The sequence below is a fragment of the Ochotona curzoniae genome, unplaced genomic scaffold (assembly GCF_017591425.1).
Source record: "Ochotona curzoniae isolate NIBS_2020 unplaced genomic scaffold, NIBS_Ocur_1.0 contig_3190, whole genome shotgun sequence".
Taxonomy (NCBI): domain Eukaryota; kingdom Metazoa; phylum Chordata; class Mammalia; order Lagomorpha; family Ochotonidae; genus Ochotona; species Ochotona curzoniae.
The window spans coordinates 1,917,044-1,939,989 of NW_024465751.1; the positions used below are offsets into that span (position 1 = coordinate 1,917,044).

A 22,946-nucleotide genomic window follows, 5' to 3' on the forward strand; every position below is an offset into this window, starting at 1 on the left:
ACTTCCATGTTCATACACACACCTTAATCCCACAATTACCATGGCCGAGTCATGTTACTACGGGGAAAGATTCGGTAACCTGTGCAAGGCCAACAGCTTCCGGGTAACCTGAGTCCTCACCTTGCCCTAAGACAGGTGTCCTAGCCCTGTGGTGTGGTTAAAACCTGAGGGAGCTCAGCCAGGGCAGGGGGTGATCCCTTCTCCAGGGGCAGCTCTGGTCATGGTTGTAGACCAGGGGAGCGCTGGATGGGGCCTTTATGCTGTGTGCTTTCAGTGGTAGGATGCGGAGAGTAAAGTGCTTGTTGAAGAGAACCTAAGTCCCCATGGGGGAGGAGGCCCAGAGTTCTTGAATGATGACACTGTCCTCAGAACACGCAGGGTGAGCATCGAACGCCAAGAGAAGGAGTGAGGTTCGCCCTGTGGATGACAAGTCCTGGCCAAGGGCTATCAGAGAATGGCAGGAGTGCCTGAGCCTTGCCTGGGGAACCAGGCCTTAAACAGGGAAGCGCTGAGCATGGAGGAAGTGGATGGCGATGTGAAGGCTCCATGAGATGCTGGTTTTAGCATATAACCTCGAGGGCTGGACTCAGTACACTCACCAGCCTGGTGACACAGGAAATTAAACACTGGGCGGTTTCTCCAGGTGAAATTTAGACACAGACAACAACTAAGGAACACAAAACCCATCGGCAAGAGCCAGCTGTCTTTGCTGGTGGTTCTCAGATGTTTGTTTCCTCATCCATTCTCTCCACTGCTTCACCACAGCAAGCCACGTAGGGCTGGGATGCTGCCAATATTGGTCCATGCTATCTATACACCTGGACCAAGCAGGGCTTATTCATTACACTCGTGCCACGGGAGGCTGAACTGTCTTGGAAAGCACTTGACTTCTCCAACCTGGAATCCCGCCAGGACGGAAGCTGGAGAAATGAGCCTCTGGTGGCTGCAGTCAGGAACACTCATCAGCCTCGGCCTGGCTCTGATGACTTCAAGTGCATAAAGCTGGTTGTTCCCCCAGGGAGCTGTTCTGTGTTAATGAAGGGGATGAGCCGTGCTCAGGCCTAACTGAGCGACCCCCAACCCTGTGCAGGCTGGCGTCTTGACCATCTGCCTCTGACCATTCGTTGGAGCCCTCATTCCTAATTAATTTATTTACCAAGCCCTGCGGAAATCAGCTGCTTCCTGCGCACATGGTCCTGGGGGTCTGTGAGCCCCAGAGCCTGACCTCATGATCATCTCCTGGCAGGTGCAGTGGGGGCTGGCTGAGTCCATACTGACACTTGAGCTCCTCAGGAGTGGCATTGCCTGCCACGTGTCTGTGTCTTTCTTCTTGGGTTCACTGAGGATGTCAATGACCTTGAACAACCACCACCCTGCTGGGAAGGAATCCAACCTCGTCCTGCCACACTTTAGTGTGGGTTTCCCATGGAACTGGGAACCCTGGGGTTCACCCTGTCTCCTGTCCTGGCTCTTTTCTTGCTTCCTTCCTGTACATCCCAGGATTTTGTCATCTGTCTTATTCCTCTACTAGGTTGTAAACTGCTCAAGTGCGGGGAGGGACAAAGCCCTCTCTGAATGTATAGATTCCCAAATCTGTCCTCCAGTGCAGCATACACAAGGGGGATGTCTGCTGCACTGCACAGCCTAACACACACAGCAGATGTGGTTGGGGGTAGGGTTTGGCAAAGGAGGAAGCAGAGCAATTGGCTGTGAACTCCTTGAAGACAGGCCTGGCCCAGTTTGGGGTGGAGTGTGTCTTGAGTAGGTGCAAGTGCAGGCACAGTCACCCAGGGAAGCACACAAGCTTCACTGAGAGGACACTGGAGCATGTCTGAGCTCAGTCATGGGTCAGGAGAGAAAGTTGCATACACTCTGAGGGGGTGGCACGGGAGATGGACGGCTGGAACAGTTAGGCGCTCTGAGGTGTGGAAGAAAAACAACAGGTTCCCCCACCCTCCTCGTTGGGACCCCTGACCTCCCTTGGGCCTTGGCCGCTTTGTGCTAAGTGGCCTACAATTCATGCCTCTGAAAACTGCCCTTCATTGAGGAGGCTGTGTCCTTGCTGCCCTGACAGCTCCCGGTGCTTGCCTGTGTGACCAGGCCATGCATTTCCTCTTCCTCTGTGCCGGAGGACAGGGAAGTCTGGCCAGGCAGAGAGCCAGCCCAAGGAGCTTTGTTGCTTCCTTCTGCCATGTGTATGGGGAAGCACAGTGTGGCTAGCTGCAGACTAAGTTGCTGTAAGTTGGTTCCAGGAGCCTCCATGGCCTGTGACAGACCATGCTCAGGTGCCTCCTCTCTTGGGTGCTCCTAGTCCCTCCATGGGATGGGTGCACACCTGCTCCCCAGGACACACTGGATAACATCTAGGACATTTTTGATTGTCATGACTTGATTGCAGGGGAAGGGCTGGAGTGGGATGCTCTTGGGTCAAGTTCAGGGATGCTGATCATTATTGACTGCACAGGGAAGGCTCCCATAGCCTGGCCCAGTTTCTCTCTCTCTCTCTCTCTCTCTCACACACACACACACACACACACACACACACACACACGCACTCACGCTAGACCACAGTAGCCCAAACTGAGACTGGTAACCCCTTGAGATTCCTTGGAAATGGCAGCTGACAACCTGAGCCACCTGACAGCATGGCCCACAATAGGAGCCAGTGGCAGCACAGGGTTCACCTGCTCTGTGAGCCACAGTCCCAAGTTCTCACCTCCATCTAAGCCCTGCTCTGGTCACAGTTTACAGCTTAAGGAACTTTTCTCAAACCTCCTGTCCTTCCTTCACAGTTACCCAGGAGGTGAGAGAAAGCTCCCAAAACAGTGCATGGTGGGGGGCACTGGCAGCAGCCCCTGGTCATTTGGTGACTCACCCTGGAAATGGGCAGCATGGAGACCTGGGCTCTGGCTCCTGGCCTCTTGCTCTTCAGTAGCTCCTCCTGGAAGGGGACCCACACCAGGCACCCTCCCGATGGCACTTCTCCTCCTCTCGGTCTGAGCCTGTCCCCCTCGCCTCCAGGGCTGGCTTAACCAGTGGCATGCCCTGAGGCTGGCTCCTTCTCCTCCTCAGCTCAGGGACACATGAGAGAGAGAGAGAGAGAGAGAGCAAGTGAGCGAGATAGAGTGAGAGAGCAGCCTGTAGGAACTCCTCTGGCCCCTGTGCCTTGCTCTGCATGATTTCTTAGCAGTGCATTTTTGACATGTGACTCCCCCCAGAGAAGGTCAATAGGTGTATGGCCAGCTTTCATTCATGGCTTCTCAATAAAGCTTAGCGGAAAGGGTGGTGTGCGGGAACGGGTCCTGGAAGTAACCGAGAGTACCCAGGGCTCCGGACTGCTGAAATGAGAGAGTGAGCCAACAGGGCGCTCTTTCTGGGCTTGCGTCCTAGACCCTGAGTGCATCTGAGGGGAGTGCCACTTCCGCCGTACTCCATCTCCACGCTATTTCCCCTCCCCGCTTCCCGGTGCGCTCTTTGCACAGTGGTTTTGACACCTGTCTACTGAGAAAGCCTCTCTTGAGCACAGCATTTCTTCTAGATTTAGACACAGCCTTGGCGTTTGTAATTCATCTAGGCAAACTGCACCAAGTGAGATTTCCAAATGACTGTCCTGGGTACATGCCGGTGTTTTGGGGTGGGGTGGGGATTCTTGGAGGACCACCCCAGCAAGGTCGGTCAGCATTCCCAGCCCAGGAAGGCAGCTCCCAGAGGAATCCTGGAGCCAGCATGCTAGAAACTTCCACCTCTTCTACCAATAAGCTTTCAGGTCCTGCCTATCTGGGGTTCCTTGTTTCAGATTCACACAGTACAAATAGGAAAGGTTTATACATATATCCCTACATATATATGAATGCAAGGTGTATTTTGTGACATAGGATTTGCTGAAAGAGAAGAACAACTTACACCTTATGTGTATGTCCTTTGAAAAATCAGTGGAAAAATAAAATTAAAAGATAAGTGTATTTTGATGCAAAATATTGAAAGTTCTGCATAGCTTTTTTTCAATATTTATTTTCTATCAGCTTTGGGTATGTACAGATTTCAAAGTATTTTGCACTACAATAAACTTATCTTTTAATTCCAATTCTCACCAACTTCTTTGAAGTGCCTGCAAGGGCCCTTCACCCAGATTCACCCCAAGGTCACCCTGCACCAAGGCTGGGTGCTGTCTTGTTCCCCAGTCTCGGCGTGCACGTTGTGGTGTGTGAACCCCTGAAGAGCTAGCACCAAAGGCGACAGCGGACCCCAGGACACCTCAGGCCCTGTCCCTCCACGAACTGGAGCCTCAGAGTCACAGTGCCACCAGCACATCCCAGAGCATGGCCAGCAACGCACCCCAGCCAATGCATCCCTCCAGCCGCGCTCCCCCCAGCCCAGGGTGTCTTTCCTAGGATACAGTCCAGCCCACAGGCTGCGTGGGTTGCTCTGTGCTTTTAGGCCAGCATCTGCCGGGCTAGGTGCAAAAGGGGAGGACTACCTGTTATTCCTAAAGTTTCTAGTTTCTTTTGGTCATGATCAAGCAGAGGTCGCTGTTGCCAGGCTGTGCCAAGTCTCTCATACTCATGGAGGGTACAGCCAGCACCAGGGACACAGACAATGTCACAGCTGGGAAACTGAGAAAAGAGAAGCTGTGGCTCTAAGCCTCAGGCCAGGGTCAGGCAGAGGGGAGGACAGGCACAGCAGATGGCTCCAGAAACACATACATGCACAGCCTCAGCTCCATGGGCCCTTCAGTTAGAGAGAGAGGACCAGTTTCTCCAGGCCCTGGCTACGTGGAGGCGAGCTGCCACCTTCCTGGGGATGCGTGAGAACCCCGATGAAGGGCCTGTTTTCTCCATCTTTGCAGACAGAAGCCTGCTCCTCCGTGTGGTCACTGAAAACAGGAACCTGCCCTGCAGCAAGTGCTTGCCTTCCTTGTTTCTGGCAGAGGAAGTGTGCAGTTTGAGCTCTGACAGCGCTGCCTGCTAGCATGGGCGGCTCCTGCACATCCGCGGGAGGTCCCGCTGCCGCCACTGCCTGCTCATTCCCCGCGCAGCAGCAGCAGCTGATGGCCAGGCCGTGAGGCGCCAGGGGCCTCGCCAGCCCCTCTGCAGCTGACTCCCCGAGGGAGGCCAGGCCTCAGCAGGTATCTTGGGGGGATGTGGCAGGGAAAGACTTGGGGAACTTTGCTGAGGCACAGCAGGCAGGATGGACTTTCTGGAGTCTGGAGCCTCTGAGGACACAAAGGAGAAGCTCAGTCTATAGCCTGTGTCCTGCACAGGGCAGCTGCTCTGCAAATGGCTGAGGCCTCAGGCTGTGCAAAGAAGGACCAGGGATTTGCACAGGCCTGTTGCTAACCAGGGAAGTTATTATTATTATTATTACTATTATTATTAGTTATTATTTTATGTTTGCTAAATAGCAGTCTTTGAGGGAAATTAGGACTTGCCACCAGTCTCCTTAGCTGTGTGACCTTGGGGAAGGCACCGAGATCTCTCTGGGCCTTCATTTTTACCATCTGTAAAATGGGAAAGCAGTACCTAATTCGCACAGCCACTGGTGGGTTAAATGTACTAAGGTGTGCTGGCTGCCAAGCTCACTTTCAGACGCGCAGTGTGGGCTCAGGGAATGTTGCCGCCCTGGGGTGCTGACACCCCAGGCACGTGGAGCACAGGTGGCTGAGCAGCCGGAGTGGGGTCATTTGGAGTCTGTGCAGCACTACTGGGGAGAGCCACAGGTCACTTGCTCTCATGGAAGTAAGGGTGTGGGCAGTGTGTGTGTGTGTGTGTGTGTGTGTGTGTATGGGGAGCCTTGGGGGAGGTGTGGATTAGAGAGACCCATGGGGGAAGTGCACACATTCCAAAAGCCCACTGGAATTGGAAGAGATGGGAGAGGCATACTACTCTGTAAGGAATGTGGCATGTGACATGATCCTTTGGGTACCCACACGCTTCGGTGCCTGTGTCAGGGGATGACTTGCTTGGGCTGTGGTGTCAGGATGTCCTTAGTTGGAGCCATGTCTGGAGTCATGAACAAATGCCCCTCCCCTCCTCCTGAGTGATAGAGGGGGAGACTGGAGGAAAAGTGACTTGCCTGCAGTGTTCAGAACCATCCTGTGTGGCTGTTGTTTGGGTAAGAAAATGAGGATCTGAGAGGTGGGTGGCTCCCAAGCAGCCTAGCTGGTGGGAGACAGAGGCAGGGAGAGGCTCCCAGGGGCTGAAACAGGTGAACCACAGAGGCCAGGGTCTGCAGCTTACTCTGCACCCCAGCAGCAACGCACCCTGTTGGCTGTGAGCTCCTGCTCTGCTCCAGCTACAGTAGCTGCCCTGCAAGGCAAGTGAACTAGGCTGTGGCCCTCTGGGAACAAACACGTAAGCCCAGATGAACACTCTGGCAAACTCTGTTGCAATGGATACGCTCCAGTTAGAAGAACGCGAGTCTAGGGCAGTTAACATGCCCAGGAGTCAAAATCTCCAGAGGCGATGCAAGGCCTGTGGGCTGGGCACCCAGACTACGCTGAGCCCCAAGCGTCCGACACAGCTCTGGGAATCTATGTGTCAGGGGGTGTCAGAATGTCTAGTTCAGCTTTCCAAGTGGGCCACTGATGAGTGTCAGTCTTGCCCCCGCCCCCTTGTGCACTGAAAAGAAATTCATATTGTGATAAGTGTGAGGCAGTGGCTCCAGGTGTCAACCCTAAGAGGACTATTGCTCACTAGGCACTCTGCTGTGCCTCAGCAAGGACTGTTAACCAGCAGGGGGCGCACACAATTGGTTCAATGGCCAAGCTACTGAGCTGGCAGCCCTTTGTCTCCAGCTGGCCAAAAGCATGGTTTGGTTGCTCCTTCATCTGATACAAACAGAGCAAATACGAGGTAGCAGTGGTGGGGGGCAGGGAGAATTGTGTACCAGCCACCTGAGGCCCTTTTCTTAAGACAGAGGAAACTGTCCCACTCTGAGCTGTGGGAGCTGGCAGCACACTCCTGAGACAAGTGTGCCTGTCTTAAAGACGTAGGCAACACTGGATCTGGCATACCCTGTTGGCTTCCTGCAGTGACCAAGGCTGGTGGGTTCTCATTTTGCACCTGCCACACAGCAGGACTCCCTCTCCCTAGTTCTTTCTCAGAGAGGTTGGAACAGAAAGAACAGAAGGGGTCATTAAGCGTTTACGCTGTGTCCTAGGAAAGTTTCCATTGTGTCATGGGTGCCGCCCGAGAGCCCCGCTGGACATGTACGTATCTGTCTGTCTGTCCGGCCTTTTGATGCATACACACTGAAGCTGTTCCACAAGATGGACTTCCCCACTGCCTGTCCCCACTAAATGTCTGAAGGAACAAAGAACAGCCTGCGTCGACCACTTCCTCCCATCAAGGCACCACTAAAGAAGGGGGTAGCATTTGATGATGATAACCCCAGCCATAGACAGAATGGGGGAGTGGTGCAGGCTCGGGGGCTCACCAGGTCTCACACAGCTTCCCATGGCCTGTCCGTGCAGGCAGACTGATCACTGTGCACAAGATGGTCATGACCCAGACCCCCTCCTGCCTGCACTATGTGAGCCATTGTTTTTTATTACATACATCACAGTCATCCGACCCGATGGACTGCGTGCAACGATGGGAACCAGGCAAGGTTTCCCGCTACAGAGTCGAGTCAACACAGACACCGACCTTGGAAAGCTATCCTGGAGAGGGGGTGGTCCCTAAACCCTCCATGAAATAAGCACAAGAAGACAGATGCCACAGGGGATGACAGAGAGCTTAGGGACAAAGATGCGAGGGGCAGCTGGCGCTGTTCCCAAAATCAGGTTCACTCAATTTGCCCACAAGCCCTGGGAGGGCGTAGTACACTGACCCAACTTACAGACCCACCCCAGCAGCAGTGCTGGCTCCCTAAGGCGTTGGGCAGGAGGCATGGCAGCCTAAAAAAGAAATAGCACCTGCCACCAGAAGCAATGAACACCAGCCTGGGGTGGGGAGCTCATTCAAGAGACCAAGGCCTGGTACAATGAATGCTTGAGGATCCTGGCTGGATTGGGGGAACAGCATCTGTGTGACTGACGTGACTCAGGCTGGGTGGGACTCAAAGCCTGCATATGCTGGCTGGGGCCAAGCCCCAATTCCACCTTATAGGTGAGCTTACGAGTAACACTGGTGATTCACGCAGATGCATGCAAAGCACAGCTCAGCTTGCTGGGAAGTGTGATGCAACCGACAGCAAGGCCTTTCCAGTGTTTGGGGATATTTAAACGTCCCTGGGGGAGAGCTCCAGTTGCTCCCTCCTCTCCAGAACTTGCGTTTCCCAAACACCCAGATCTGAAATGACAGGTCCCATGCTGGAACCTCTGTTCTCCCATTCTGTGTAATTACTGGTATCAAAGTGAGGGTCTTTGCAGTTGTTATTGTCGTTGTCTGTGTTTGTCTTGTCAGCAGAATTTCAGGGTATGTCGATATCAGGGGCCTAAACACCATTTGGAACATGGTCTTTGTTGGACAATGTGCTCTGCATCCAACAGGATCCCTGACCATGTGGAACTCTATCTCCCTGCTTGCTCTGCCCCCCTAGGTGGTAGAGACATTAAGGGAGAGGAGCAAAGTCCCATGTCAACAATGGCCCTCCATGTCCACCTCTGCCCACCAGGTCTCCCTCACTGCACCCCTTCCCCGTGTCGGGGTCACTGAGGCAGATGCACCACCAGAGGCCTGAGCCACAGGGACTCTGACATGCCTAGATTTCAACCCCTGCTCTCACTGATCTTATTGTGAAAAACCCAGCAAGGCAGGTGCGGCAACAGCCATAAAAGCCTCCAAAGCACAACTAGCAACCAAGAGGAGCAATTCAGGACTTAATAAAGTGTGAAACTGACAGCCTTCCTGGCAGTGAGCGACCCCACATCATCTTCCCATGGCATCTTAGAATGACCAGAAAGTGACCTCCAGGACGATTCCATCCTAATCTGGTCTCAGGTTAAAGCTCACCTCTGTTAGCCTGGGAACTAATGAGATCCCTTTCAAGGCACACAGGCGTAGAATCGGCTCCAAGACCTGGTGGCCCAGCTGACAAACGGGCAAAGGCTTTCTTAACTGAGTGACTTGAGCAGGTAGCTTGCCTTCTCAGAGCCTTTCCCTCAAGGTGCTCTGTCCTGAGCAGTGGCCCACCCACGTCCCTGCAGCAATTTGCTTGCACCTGTTTTTCATAGAGCACACCCATGGAAGCTTATTTTAAAACACAACCTGCACCACATCCTAAAGGAGGGGGTCCCAAGTTTTCCCAGTGGCTCTTCCAAGACTCTGACTTAGAGCCAGCCATGGGAAGATGACTGGAGAAGTACCTGTGCCTCCTCCAGCTGGCATTTTCTCTGCATGTCTCGCCCTTGGAGCAAGGCTGAGGAACCTGGGCCAATGCTAAAGCTCTCCTCTGCAGCTCAGCAGGACAGGGAAACGAGGTGGGGCAGGGGCAGGTGGCAAAGGCCTGTGGCCACACCTGCAGCTGCTCTGTGATGGGCAGCAGGGAACAATGTGGGTCATGGGCTGGCGACCCTGGCAGGCAGCTTCCCTTGGCCTTTGTGCTTGTGGAAGTGCACCTGCCAAGTAGGTCAGGATGTGGTGGGGTACCCCGGAAATCCTGTGAGATCCTCGGTCGGTCGGGAGAACAACAGATGTGCAGCCCTTGGGCCCCCTCCTCTTTTCCCTGAAACAAAGTGTCAGCCTGCAGTCAGGGCTGAGCCAGTGCAAGGCAGTTATGTAGGTCACAGTACCAGTCATGCTGTGGGGGACAGGAGGCATCAGAACTCCAGGCCACTGTCCCAGCCAACCCTTTCTGAACCCTATTTGAGGAACCTAAGGCCTTGAGAAAGGCAGGGAGTTGCTGGAGTTGCACAGTGTGACCTGGCCACCCAATGCCCTTTGGACTCGGTTGCTGTCCTCCAGCCACAGCTCCAGTTAGAAATTCTCTCTAGGTTCATTACGCAGAGAAACCCCTTCAAAACATTTTGGGGAATTTCCCTTTATATGTTTTTTGTGTACTGTATATGCACATGCATATTACATTTTTAGGAAGGTGGGGTTCTATATGTACTACTAGTCTTCTTCCTGTTTGGTTGCTGTGTTTCTTTACACACTTCCCCCTGGTCCCTCCAAGCATCATCGACCTTGCCTGGCTCCCCTGACCTAAGGTTCCAGCAAGGCTAGGTGGTTACCGCCAAGAGACCCCTTAGGGCCTGCACATCCCTTCTATTAAGGGTTTCCCCAGAAGTTATATACCTGAAGTAGACTTCCATTACTTTCTTAGGGTAGAAACAAGGCAGCACTCACCAGTGCTCAGAAGCAGAGGCTTCTAGAGACAGGCCATTCTGCTTAAAGTGCCAGCTCGACTTCTTCCTCATTGCTTCACCTGCGGTGTGTTCCCCAACTGATCTTTTCTGTGAACGCCATGGTGGGGAGAAGTCCGGTGGTACTGTACGAGAGGTCATACGGTAATTATCTTCCTATCTTGCAGGAAATAGAAATTGACTGACCCAGTGATGGGGCTGTTGTGGGGGTCACTGTGGCTGCTGGATTGGACCCTGGGTGCACCCAAAGTTCATGGAAAAATGGAATGTGAAGATAAGTTTATTTTGGTGCAAAGAATCTTGAAACTATATATACATATATTGGCATACATATATATGTGGTCTGACATTCATAACTATATACATATATATAGTATGTGTGTATACTTTGTATCTATATATGTGTCTGTGTTTATATATACATGTATGTATATATATACACATATATGTATATATGTGTTCTTCCAAAAGTTCATAAAAAGATGTGCGTTAGGAAAAAAGGGTGGATTTAAAAAAATAGACTTCCATTTTCTCATGAACTCTGGAATGCATCCTTACACATGATGAACATCCGGTTTCTTTACTCAAGGCATGAAGCTCCATGCCTGAGAAGGCGCAAGCAGCTGCCAGACTTTGTTCAAGAAAGTTCTAGATCAAAGGGAAGCAGGGGTGCCTCTCTCAGCAGGCTTTCATATCCCACTGTCACCAAGGGTTTGGCTCCTGGTTCCGTGGTGGATCAGGCAGGTTCTGAGAAGCCTGGCCCATGGTGTTCAGGAGATCCAAAGCACACGGGAATAGTTCACCATGTGGGAACCAGGATGGGTATGAGCTGCTGGCACACAGGTGCTGCGTTCCATTCCTGGTGGTGACTCCCTGGCAGCATATGTCCCTTCTGCACCATACGTTCCCTCACGGTGCCCAGTCACAGCCTGACCAGAGATCTGAGACAGCAGTAAGGTCCCCGGCGGGGAGTGCAGCACCTTGGCAGGCGGGCCCGGCCCTGGCGTTCTCATCAAGGAGGGATCCGGGAGACGCTGACTGGGATTCCTGTAGACTGCTCTCCGACAGCAGCTGTCGTACAGGTGACCTGCCTCTCCATCTTCTCCAAGAACGTGAGGCAAAAGTTTGGATTCTGTCTAGTGGGATTTCATAATGAAACGACAACGAACCTTTTCTCTGAGTAATAGCTTTCAAAAAGACATTGAGTCTTGACAGCTAAAATTAAATGGGGTCAAAAGGATCTGTCTTTGGAGATCATCTCTTTCATTCGTCTCATTTCTCAGAAGACAAAACTGAGGCCCAAGGTCGCATAAAGACAATATCATCGATCCACAGCCTGGAGGGACAGTGAGGGGTTCTCAGCAGGCTCCTTTGACCTGAAACCTACAGGTCTCATGGCGGAGGAGGGGGTGGGAGAAATCCCACCCTCGCTGAGTTAGTGTTAATTAACTCATTTTTCTTTTGCCCTTTCCTATTGTTCCTAGAAGCAATTTCGTCTCTGGTCCCCTCTCTCCCACTGCATAAAACTGTCACAGATTAAATCAAATTGTTCAGCTTTTTCATTAGGGAGCCTCCAGCTTTCACTCTCAGGGGCATTCTCACCGAGAGGCTCTCTCTCTCCCTCTCTCTCTCTCTCTCTCTCTCTCTCTCTTCTAACTTAACTCCTTCCTGGAGATTATGAAGCCAATGAGCAGACCACTGAGGAGCTCTGCGGTGGGCGTTTTTGCTGGGCTGAGGGACCAGCTGCAGCCCCTGCTCTCACGAAGCATCCAATTCAGCGAGCACACCAGGCTGGAGTGCTGCGACAGGGAGGGCGTGCGGTAGACCAAGCACCTGGGCAAGCAGGAACAACTGCCTTCTTCAGCTCACAGCCCTGGGTATGTTGGACTTGGGTTTTATAGATGGATCTCAGTTTTCCTATCTGGACAGTTTCAAGCTGGCAGGTTCCTTTCCTCACCCCATCACCCTCTAGCTGATCCTGGGGACTTCCCCACAAACAGCATGTGAGCATGTGCGAAGGCATAAATGTTAAGAAGAATGGCGATGCTGGAGTTCATGATGACAGACAGCTAGTCTTCCTGACTAGTGTTCTGCCATGGCTGTGATTAACAGTCCCTGCCTGTTGCTCAGACCTGGCTGCAGGAGTGAGGATCAAAAGGGGGAGGGGCTGCAGGGCTGGAGGCAAGGGGTGGCACAGCCTCTGGAGGACAGGGCAAATGGGGATAGAGTTCAGGGCACAGTGGCTAGGTACTTCCTAACCGCTGCTACCACATGTCAGGTGCAAAAGAGAAAAAGGCGTTGCCAAGGGTGCCAGGTGCACCGAGGTTAGGGCCCACTGCAGAAGGCAGGGGTCCAACTAGGCCAGCTTGCACCTGTGTCAGAGTTATCTCCCAGGCTGAGGAATTTTCTCTAGGTGGTCAAAGGCCTCAGTGATGACAGACTGGACAGCCAAGGCATAGGAGCAGCTTGGGATGGAGGGGAGGCAAAACAGCCGACCCAGGAAGAATTAGGAGCAGGAGGTGGTGGGTGGCCTGCATGGCATAGTCTGTCTTGGGGTCTGTGTGGGATATGTGGGAGAGCCTATTGACAGCACATACCACATGTGTGGTTTCTGAAGACTACATGGGATCATTTTGCATGTCATAAGCCTAGTGTGGGGGACAGCCTGTGCATGTTACATGCCTGCTTTGTGAGGGCTCTATGGGATAGTCCGCATATACCACATGCATGGTTTTTGAAGTCTGTAGGGGATAGCTTGTACGTATCACATACCCACGTTACGAGATGTGTGTAGGACAATGTGCTTTGTGAGGTCTGATGGGGAAGTCTGTAGTCACACCCACTTGGAGATGTTGGTGAGGCCCCTGCACCTGACACGCATGTTCTTCTTAGGGCTGTGAGCCCTTCAGAATCAAGAAAAGGCAGTTGGGTTTGCTCCTTCCCTGGTAAGGGCTGAGATGGGGCCTTTGGTTGGTGCCTGTCTCTATTGTGCCTGTGGTCTCCCAGGGTGCTGGCCTTCTCAAGGCACTGGCTTAGATCCCACATTCCTCTGGTGCCCTGCAAGTGTCTGCTGGGCTGAGGGAAGGAAGCTGGGTCCCATGTCTTTCTGCTCTCACCACTGAGCATGCCTTCGGAGTGCCTTCACTGAGCCAGGGGCTGCTGTCGGATGATGCTCTTCAAATCTGCCCAGCTCACAGAAGGACCTACCAGGACCGAAGGTGTCCCCTGGGAAAAGGAGATGGAGGGCATGGGAGGGAAGGACCCAGGCCTCTCATTTCCTTGGGCCTCACTCTTTGCCAAAATCAGAAGATGGGATTTGCGCCTGACTTTGAACCTGAAGCCCCCTCCAGTCCCATCTTTATGCTGCAGTAGAGGCATTTGTGAATTTTGCAAGCATTGTAATCACCTGGGGAATAGTATGATGTGTCACTTTAAGTTATGCATGAAAACTGTTGGTGTACTTGCTTAGCATATACGAACTTTTAAAAATCCCTCATTTGGTTTCCCTAGTTTCTTAGCTATGCTAGGCCTCTCACCAGATCCCATCTGCTGCTCGCCGCGATCAGACAGCCATGCAAACCTCAGCATCTTTGGGAAGGCCCTGCTCTGAGAGCTCCATCTTCCCAGAGAATGCTTATGTGGTCCCTGACCTAGGATCATCCAAATGACCATGTGTATAGGTGTTTGATGCTTTGTGATAGTGCAAAAGTGATGCACTTTCTGCAGAAACTGCCCTAGAAAGGTTGAATTTCCATCTTCTTCCTGGTTAACAACACAAGATACCACCCTTGCTTGTGGTTCCAGGGCATTACAGCTCTCTTTCAGACCCCCCAATCCAGGGGGATCGCACAGTGTGCAGCAGCTTAAGCGGCTTAGATCCACTTCCAAATTGCGGTGTAAGCAACTCTAAGCGGATGGGTTTATCAGGATGATGCCTGGCACAAGCTGAGGGGCAGCTGGACGTGTGAGGAATAGAGATGGGAATGGAGGAAGCCCACTGGGAGCTGGCCGACTCTTCCAAATTTCTACCATCTGGATGCTAAGAGCAGAGATGGGACATATTTGCAGTTGGTCTGCTCCTGTCCCTTCCCTCGGGGCTCTGTCCCCACCAGACAGGAATAGCTGTGGTTATAAGCCTTTTCCACCCATCCCACACTCTGTCCTGTGACCCTCAAGTCCCTTTTCAACGCACGTGCTCCAGGGCCCAGAAGTCACATGTTGACAAGGACATACAAGACACCAGGAAAGAGATGGGAAATGCGCACACCTGGCCTGTACAGCACCCCAGGCCACTCAGCAAGTTCCTCATGTGCTGTGCATCAGTGCATTCTGTGGCCATTGCCAAAGGCTCTCCTGTCATGATCCAGCAGGCAAACACAAACCAGCTGCTTGCTCAGGATTGGCTACCTGCCACATGAAACCAACTGCAAATCTAGCTGCACTATGACCTTGACTGGTCACCTCTTTTTGAGACTCCGTTTTCTTCATGGCAAAATAGGTACACGGAGACACGGGTTTGAAGATTCTCAAAAAGTGATGGCAGAGGTGCAAGTCCCCGAGCATTTTTTGTTAACAAAACAAAAATTCCAGGGGAGAGGTGAAAGGAAATGGGAACCCAGCGGACCCTCTCTCCCCTTCTACCTCCTCTGAGCTGTGTGTACCCTGAACTCCCACCAAGCACCTGCCGGTGGCCATGGCCTGTGAGCACCGGAAATGCAGTTCGGCTTCTGGTAGAAACCCTGCCTCCTCAGAGCAGAGGGATGGAAACTTCTGCCCCCAACAGCCTTTGCTAGAAACTTCCCTCTCTGTGGTTTGTCTCTGTCATTCCCTTGATAAAAGAAGCTGAGCTGCCATGTAACCAACGCTCACACATCACGTCTTCACACACACGTAGACGCCCCTCACGAGCAGGCTGCCTGCGCAAGGATGCACCATGCGCTCTGAACTGGGGCATTCTCCGTTGCCAGGGCGTGCGGCGCGGCTGATTTTCCGTGTGTGTATCCTGTACCCCAGGCTCCAAGTGACCCCTCGAGACGGAGAGATGGGGAACAGCATGAAATCCACCCCGGCACCTCCTGAGAGGCCTCCACCCAGCTCAGATGGTAAGTTTGACTCTTTGCTGATTCGCCTGACTCTGTTCTAGAGAGACAGGATGAGACCAACATTGCTGGTGGGTTTTGATAACTGCCTAACAGGGCAGCGACACCTGGGAGGGCGTCAGGAGACTGGTCTCTGTGCCGAGTGTGTGACCCAAACACTTTGCCATGCAAAGTGCAAGAGCATGAAGTGTGTGGCATCTCTTGGCGAGGCTGAAGAGTCAGCCTGTGGAGGTAGCTCTTGCAGCTGGCTCAAGCCCTTTGTTTTGTAGATGAGGAAATTGAGGGGCCCAACAGGATTGCTTGCCATCTTCAGAGTCCGATTTCCAAGCCAGGGCCTGCTGATTCTGAAAGTCAGTGACTTATTTACCATTGCTACATGGTTAGCTGCAAATGACATATCAGTGTCCCACCACAAAGGCTGCCCCGTAGAAAAGAAAGAAATCCTGTGTCCCCGGGCAGGAGGACAGGAGGACAGTGTTCAGTAAAGACTTTCGTTTTTTTTTGAAAGTTAGTGTTACGGAGATAAAGGGAGAGATAGAGCTTTGTGCCTGCTGATTCATTCCACAGATAGCTGCCACTGTCAGGACTGGACCAGGCAAAGCCAGGAGCTTAGAACCCCACCTGGGTCTCCCATGTGGATGGCTGGGAACCAAATGCTTGGGCCATCATTTGATGCTTTCCCAGGCACATTAACAGGGAGTTGGACTGGAAGTAGAGCTGTCAGGACTCAAACTGGTGCCCATATGGGATTTTGGCGGCACAGGTGGCTGCTCACCCACTGTGTCATAACAACTCCCCAGAACAACCTTTGGAAGAAATGCCAGGTTGAGCTGGTCTCTCACAGCTACAAACAGTCCCCCAGCAACCATGGAGGGACAGCATAGAGCTGAAGGCCACGGCCGAGGATCAAATCCACAATGCCTGCAGCTCAGCTGTACTTGTGATTGTACCAGCCTTGATTTTACCGCTGAGAGTTTCAGATGCTGGCACAGGGAAGGGGCCACATTGTGCGGGTGCCTTGGAGGTCAAGGAGGCCACATGTCCACCAGCGTCCACAGGCTGACCAAGGGTGACTTGGGATGTGGGGGCCTTCTCCCTTCCTTCAAACAGTGGGTTCTAGGGAGTACCTCCTATGCGGTGACAACATTGGACTTTCCCAGGTGCTATAGCATCTCTGACAGCCCTCCTGTCTGCCATGCTGGGCTCTGCCTTGCTTTAGGCTCTTGCTTCTTACCTAGCTTCAGTGGAACTTTTCACAAAGGGACCTTTCTGCTTCTTCCTGGTTGCCTGCTTACACATTGAGATGGATGCTTGTAAGTCCCCATGTGAATGTGGGAAGACCTTACCAGCCCTACTTGCCAGTCAGACTCAGCATAATCTTAGTGCAGTTAGTTTTCAAGCCTAGCGACTCCCCTTATCACACTGATGGAGGAAAAGCAGGAATGTTCCCAGTAGTTCAAGTGCAATTTGGAGCAGAGTATGTGTGCTGCCTGCCCCTGACAGGAAGAGAATCTTCCCTCTCCCACATAAAATCCAGGACATGGCACACTTGGGCAGGCTGCCCCCTCCTGCTGCCACCGTTGGAAGGCAACTTGGGCTGCTGTTCTCACCTTCTCCAAACTGGCTCAGGTCATGGCCTCCTCTGCTGGTCAAAAGCAGCATTAGAACATGGCAGTGCCATGCCTAGGATTGGGCAGGCTTGGCAAGCCTTGCCCCAGACAGCCTCTCATCCAGAACTCAGGGCATGGCTGAGCAAGTCCCTGGCAAACAGTGGCAAACTCTGAAGACGCTTCATCTGACTTTCTTTTTCAGATGCAAATTGGGATGGGAGCAAATTTCTCTTTTTCCATTATGTGGGTTGGAGGTCACCTCTAAAGACAAGGAGAGGGGTCTCCCCACCCCACCGCCCCCTGGTTAAGAAAATTCCCCAAGTCGTACCCAGTTTGTGACCAGGCAACCACATCAAGCACTGGTGTGTTGCCTTTTCAACCCCTCAAGCCCCCAAATTCCCCGTATCAGCTGTCCCATCTTTACTTCCTTTTCTCTCTTACATCAGCAATGCAGCAAGGGATGGCACAGCTGGTGACACAACAGTCCCTGTCTGCAGGATGCCATAGGTTGGGGTCCTCATGGAGCAAACTCCCTCTCAACCAATGTCCCCATCCTCATAACTTTTTCGGTTAAATTTCAAATGCTTGGGAGGGTGGGCAGGTCCTGCTGTTTGCTTTAGGCCACCACTAGTGGGACCTGAAATTCAATAATCCTATATGAGTAGGGTGGCTAAGTTTGCATGGTCTATGAGAATGATGTTATAAATGTCCAAATGGCCCACTGCAGAAAAAAGGTTCCTACTCCTGCTCTGGGCCCTCACTCAAGTGTAGTAGCCTCCTTTGATGTGAGGTAAGCAGTCTATAGGCCCAGGTGTCCCCGGGGTTGGCAATGTGGCAACTGAGGAGCTTTTCCTATGCCAGACATGGGATGGCAGGGCATAGGGCTCTGCACATCTGCCCCAACCTAGGCTTTCCAGCACATTCTCTATTGGTCTGTTTCCAGGACATGAACTACACTGTCACCAAGTCCACAGGGACAGCAGGACTGGATGAAAATGGGGCAGGTTTCAGAGGCAAAGAGCCCTGATCCAGGTTTTAGAAATATGAAGCGCCTCACAGAGGCTCTGCAGTCATAATCTTTCCCCATAACAAATGGAGAAACTAAGACTTGGGGCAAAAATAATCACAATAATAACTTTACATCTGGAAGTGGGAAGGATGCCCACAGCTCTTGGTAAGAAACAGTCAGGGTGGGTATTTGGCACGGTCGTCAAGTGGCCACTTGGGATGTCTCCCATCAGGAAAGCCTGCTTGAAGTCCTGGCTTTGCACAACCTGGAGGCAGCAGAGGATGGCCCAAGTCCTTGCGTTCCTGCTGCCACAGGAGAGGTCCAAGTCAGGTTGTAGACTGCTGGCTGTGGCCTGACGCAGCCCTGGCTATTGCAGGCATTTGGGAAGTGAACCAGTGAATGAAAAATCTCATTAAAAGTAAGTAACATCTTATCAAAGACAAAGAAATGACCACTGTGTCCCAAGGAACAACACCAAGGCAGGCCGGTCCTGCTCTGAATAAGTTGTCCAAGGGCTGAGTTCTGCTTGGTGTGACTCTTCCGTAGGGCTCGTCTCTTTTACACACTTGTGCGTGTTGTTCAATCTGAGGCCTTCCCGGGGGGAGCCATCAGCAAATGCTGTGCGTCTGAAGCAGCTCCTGTTCTCAGCAAACGCTGTGTGTGTTAGGATGAGAAGACATTCTCACATCGGCCTGCTTTTGGCGGCTACCGGCCTTGGGGGAGGCAACCCTAACCCCGTGGCTCCCAAAAAGGATGCCAGTTGCCACTGAGCGAGGCCGCCCTAAGCACGTGACTTTGCATGGATGCTTATTCTGATCAGACAAGGCTCTTTGTATACATGAAGCAGCCCGGCTCAGGTTAGTTAAAAATACAATCTTCCCCAAATCACAGAGCCATTAAGCAGTGAAGGTGGAATTTAAGCCAGGTCTGATTGATTTCAAAGTCCATTCTCTTTCTACAAAGCTCTTCCGAAAATCCTCCCTGGAGTTCTCCTTTCACACTTGGCACATATTTCGCGACTAAATTCATTTCCTTATCTTAAGCCTGCAATAATTCTACCCACTTCCTCTCATCCCTCACCTATCTGATGAAATCCAAGCGCTCAGCCTGTCAGAACGCCAGGGGCCCCAGGAGGACATGATGGTGTCTTTGAGCCTCAGGAGCAAACCTGCATTTCTTATTCGACATTGATTTCGCAGTAGACCCTGAAGCTCAGGATAGTCTCAGCTCCTGAACTTGCCAGGAGAGCCCTCTTCACGGCCGAGTGCAACTGGACCTGGCCCAGCACCTTGTGCAATACTGTCCTGCTTTCTAATGCTCATGATATAGGAAACCAGGATTGCACAAGTTGCCCTGCCAGGGACCAGACGTGCCCACAAGTCTGTAAGCTAAAACCCAGATGCAAGAACTGCCCAGAGCTTTTTCAGGTGTGAGAGCATCAACCGGTCACCATGGAAACTGTAATGGAAGCTCCACTTGATTATTGTGAAACCTACACTCTCCAGGCCCTTTGTCTTGCCTGCAACCATTGTGTTCCTGACAATATTGGTGGTTTCACTTTCTTCTTGTTTTGATTTAGAAGTTATCTTGCTTACCTGAAAGGCAGAGTCATGGAAAGAAAGAGACAGAAAGAAAGATCTTTCACTTGTTGGTTCTCTACCCAGATGGCCACTAGCCCAGGACTGGGTCAAAGCCTGACTCCTGGAACTCCACCTGGCTCCCTTATGGCTTCTGTGTGACCAGCACCTGGCTCATCCTCTATTCCTCTTCCTGGTGGTCGGAAGTGGTGCAGCCAGGACTCAAACTAGTGCTCCTGCAGGAAGCTGGCACTATAAGTGGTAGCTTACCGTGCTGTGCCACAGCACCGACCCCTACTTTCAGATGGTTTTGAACATCAGAAACAACAGTTCTGTCGCACAGTCTGCCTCCTCACTCTGACATCCATTGCCAAGCCACGTGCGACACAGTTTATCTCAAAGTTCTCTTCCTGGCACACGTTGCATAACCTGTGCCCCTTGTTTCAACACTGGTTTTTCACAAGGAACTTTTGCCTTGGCTGCTCCCCACAAGTCAGATTCTGCCTTGACTATGTTAAAAACATGGCACCATGACTATTTCTAAGGGTGCATTAGCATAAGTACTGCACCGTCAACACGCCTTCCCCACGATGTCCATTCTGCACAGGCTCACCGCTGTAGGACACACCTGCTCGCACTTTGGAGCTCACTGTCGGTCAGAGAGGGGGTCAGTCTCCATGGTCACAGCAACACAAAGATGCATCTTGGGTGAGGGGTGATGGCTTCAAAGGGGCAGGAGGGTATGGGAGGAGCAGGAAGACGAAGGCACCTCTAGAGCACTGGAACAGGGGGCTCTGGCCTTGACAGAGGCTTGGGGGAGTCAGGTGGTGGGGGGCAAAGTGTTCCAGGCTGAGGCAACTGCCTCTATAGGGGTTTTGAGGCCCAGGAACATGTCTGCTTTCAGAAGCATCCAGTCAAAAGTTACACCAAGCAGAGGCCATGAGGACTGCACTAACAAGCAGTTCTGTCCATCCAGGAAGAACAGAAACCATCACGGAACTGGAGGTCAGACCCTGGTCGTACAGATGAGGAAAGTTAGGCTGGTTCATTTGCCAAATGTGGCCAGCCTAGACCAGAGGTTAGCATCCCCAGGCTGCAGGCATCTTTCCTGGAGGACTGAGCCATCACGTGCCTTAGGCCTCCTCACTGGCCCAGCACCACCCTGCACTGCTCCTCATGTTGTGCTTGCAATTTCAGGTTCTTTTTCTTAGGTGGACCTCCACATTTGCATAAGCGTCTCGCTCCGACAAATTCAGATTGGCCCCTTCTTAGAACTCGGGACTTGTGGCTGCCAAGCTGGCCTGAGTTCAGTGCTACAGGCCTGAGTCACATAAGGAAAGCCTTCCTGATTCTTTTTTATGAAATTCAGTGAAGGAGAATGTGAGGGAACCCCCTCCTGGTAGGCACAGGGAAAGTTGGCAGGGAGGCAGGCCTGAGGCCCTTGCCTGGCCAGTCCTGCCATGGTCTTCCATGCTTTTTTCCAGGAGTTCTTTCCAGAACTCTGAGCTGGAAAGTGTCAGAGACCACTTAATATTTCCATCTCATACCAGAAACTCTTGCTTTTACCTTATATGCTGTTTGTGACTCAATTTCCCCAAGGAATTTGTTTATGTACCTCTGATTCATGTATACCAATTGGTAACCAAATTCTTTTCTGGAAGCATCATTCATATCTCTGACTTGTTCTAGCCCGTGACATTTCCTTGACTTTATCAAAGAGATGTGTGATGTGGAGCCCCTTAGACATTGGGGCTGTGAGAGGCAGGGTCTGCGGCTCCCAGCATGGGGGTCTTTGGATCCTAGAAAGTAACCCACTTGGGCACGGAACAGGCGTGCCTTTGAGCTGAAGCTTCCTCCAGACTTCCCTACGCTGAGGATCAGGGGAGTGACACCTGCCAGGACTGTGTCCGTGTTCTCTAGAGCATGAGTTCATGCACGCTTGGCTGATGGCAGATGCTTGCCGAACAGTCGCTGGATGAATGGCGACATGGTGCATTCCCAGTCTTCTAAGTTCAGATGCTCACCCAGCAGGTGTAGGGGTCTTTGTCAAGGCCAGCAATGACTGTGTTTGCTGATTTGGAACACAAAGGACATCCCTAGAAATGTAACCCAAGGCTACTCCACATTGAATGCATCTTAACTTTAGTAAATCACTAAGGGAGGGCAACAAAGATATTGCTTGGTATCAAAAATCAAATTTTGAGGTTGGTGCTATTGTCATTGCTGGTGATACCGGCATCCCATATTGAAGCACACGTCTCAGTGCTCTTGCTAATTTGCTTGAGAAGGCATTAGAGGGTGGTCCCAGAGTTTGGGACCCTGCCATCCTTGTGGGAGACCTGGATGGTGGCTCCAGACCTGACTATTGTGGCCATTTCAGAAGCAAACAGGTAGCTAGAAAATCTCTTTTCCCCTCCCTGTCTCTGTCATGCTACGTTTCAATAAACAAACAACTCCATGTAAAATAAAAATAAATTCCTGCATCATCACTTCATGTCTAAAGTAAGAAGTGTTCACAGGAAACAACTATATAGTATTCTCCCCCTTTCAAAATCTCAGCAGAATTGTTCTCAATGCACACACAATAAAAAGTGTCATTTTCTTCCTCTTCCCTCGGCCCAGACAAACATATAGCCTTATGTGCAGGAGTTTCAAAAAAGTTCATGGAAAATGAACATATGCAAAAAAGTTTTGAGCACGGAGCATGTTTTTTGCATAATACACATTTTCCACGAACTCTGAAGAGTCCGCCCGTTCTACGAGCGGAGAGCGTTTTCTTTTGCCTCAGCGTTGGTGACCTCTCTCATGGTGCTGCCACAGAGCTCTTTCCCTAGAGGGTCCCTGCGGCAACAGGAACAAGAGCCACTGCTTTCTATTTGAGACAGAGACCGACACAGTGCCCATCTGCTGGTTTGCACTCCTCCAGACTCCCACAATGACTGAGGCTGTGTCAGGCCCAAAGCTGGGAGCTGAAAGCCTCGTTCTCCCACATGGTCAAGGACCCAGCTACTTGAGCCATCCCTGCTGCCTCCCTGCATTAGCAGGAGGTTGCCCTCAGAAGCTGCAGCCAGGAAAGGAATTCCAGTGCTCCAACATGGGGTGCTCCGAAGGCATTTCTACCATTGCAAGGTGCTGCAACAAACTTGCCTTTCATCTCTCAAGGACCCTGGAGGGGGACACATGGTTATGCTCTCGGAGAGAATGAAAGGCCTTGGTGGGGTGATACAGGAACAGAACCGGAAGCCTGACCCTGGGACTTCTACCCTTAGGTCTTAGGCTATTGTTTTTTCAGGTGTAGACACTGGGGTCAAGACAACTCGAAGGCAGAGTCACCTATCCTGGGGT

The 22,946-nt window shown here is 51.9% G+C and overlaps 2 protein-coding genes across 5 annotated transcripts in view; one reads left to right on the forward strand and one right to left on the reverse strand.

Moving 5' to 3' along the window:
- TG (thyroglobulin) overlaps positions 1-22,946 on the reverse strand; it is a 202,992-nt gene that overhangs the window by 38,155 nt on the left and 141,891 nt on the right. The window lies entirely within an intron of this gene.
- SLA (Src like adaptor) overlaps positions 4,949-22,946 on the forward strand; it is a 30,265-nt gene continuing 12,267 nt past the window's right edge. For 2 of the 4 annotated variants that reach the window (XM_040979253.1, XM_040979256.1), the window contains exon 1: positions 10,781-15,408. In XM_040979253.1, coding sequence (XP_040835187.1) covers positions 15,240-15,408 — 169 coding nt within the window. In that variant the 5' untranslated portion in view covers positions 10,781-15,239. Of the gene's footprint in view, positions 5,126-10,780; positions 15,409-22,946 lie in introns of those variants that run through there. The other 2 variants (XM_040979255.1, XM_040979254.1) reach the window with 2 other exon arrangements.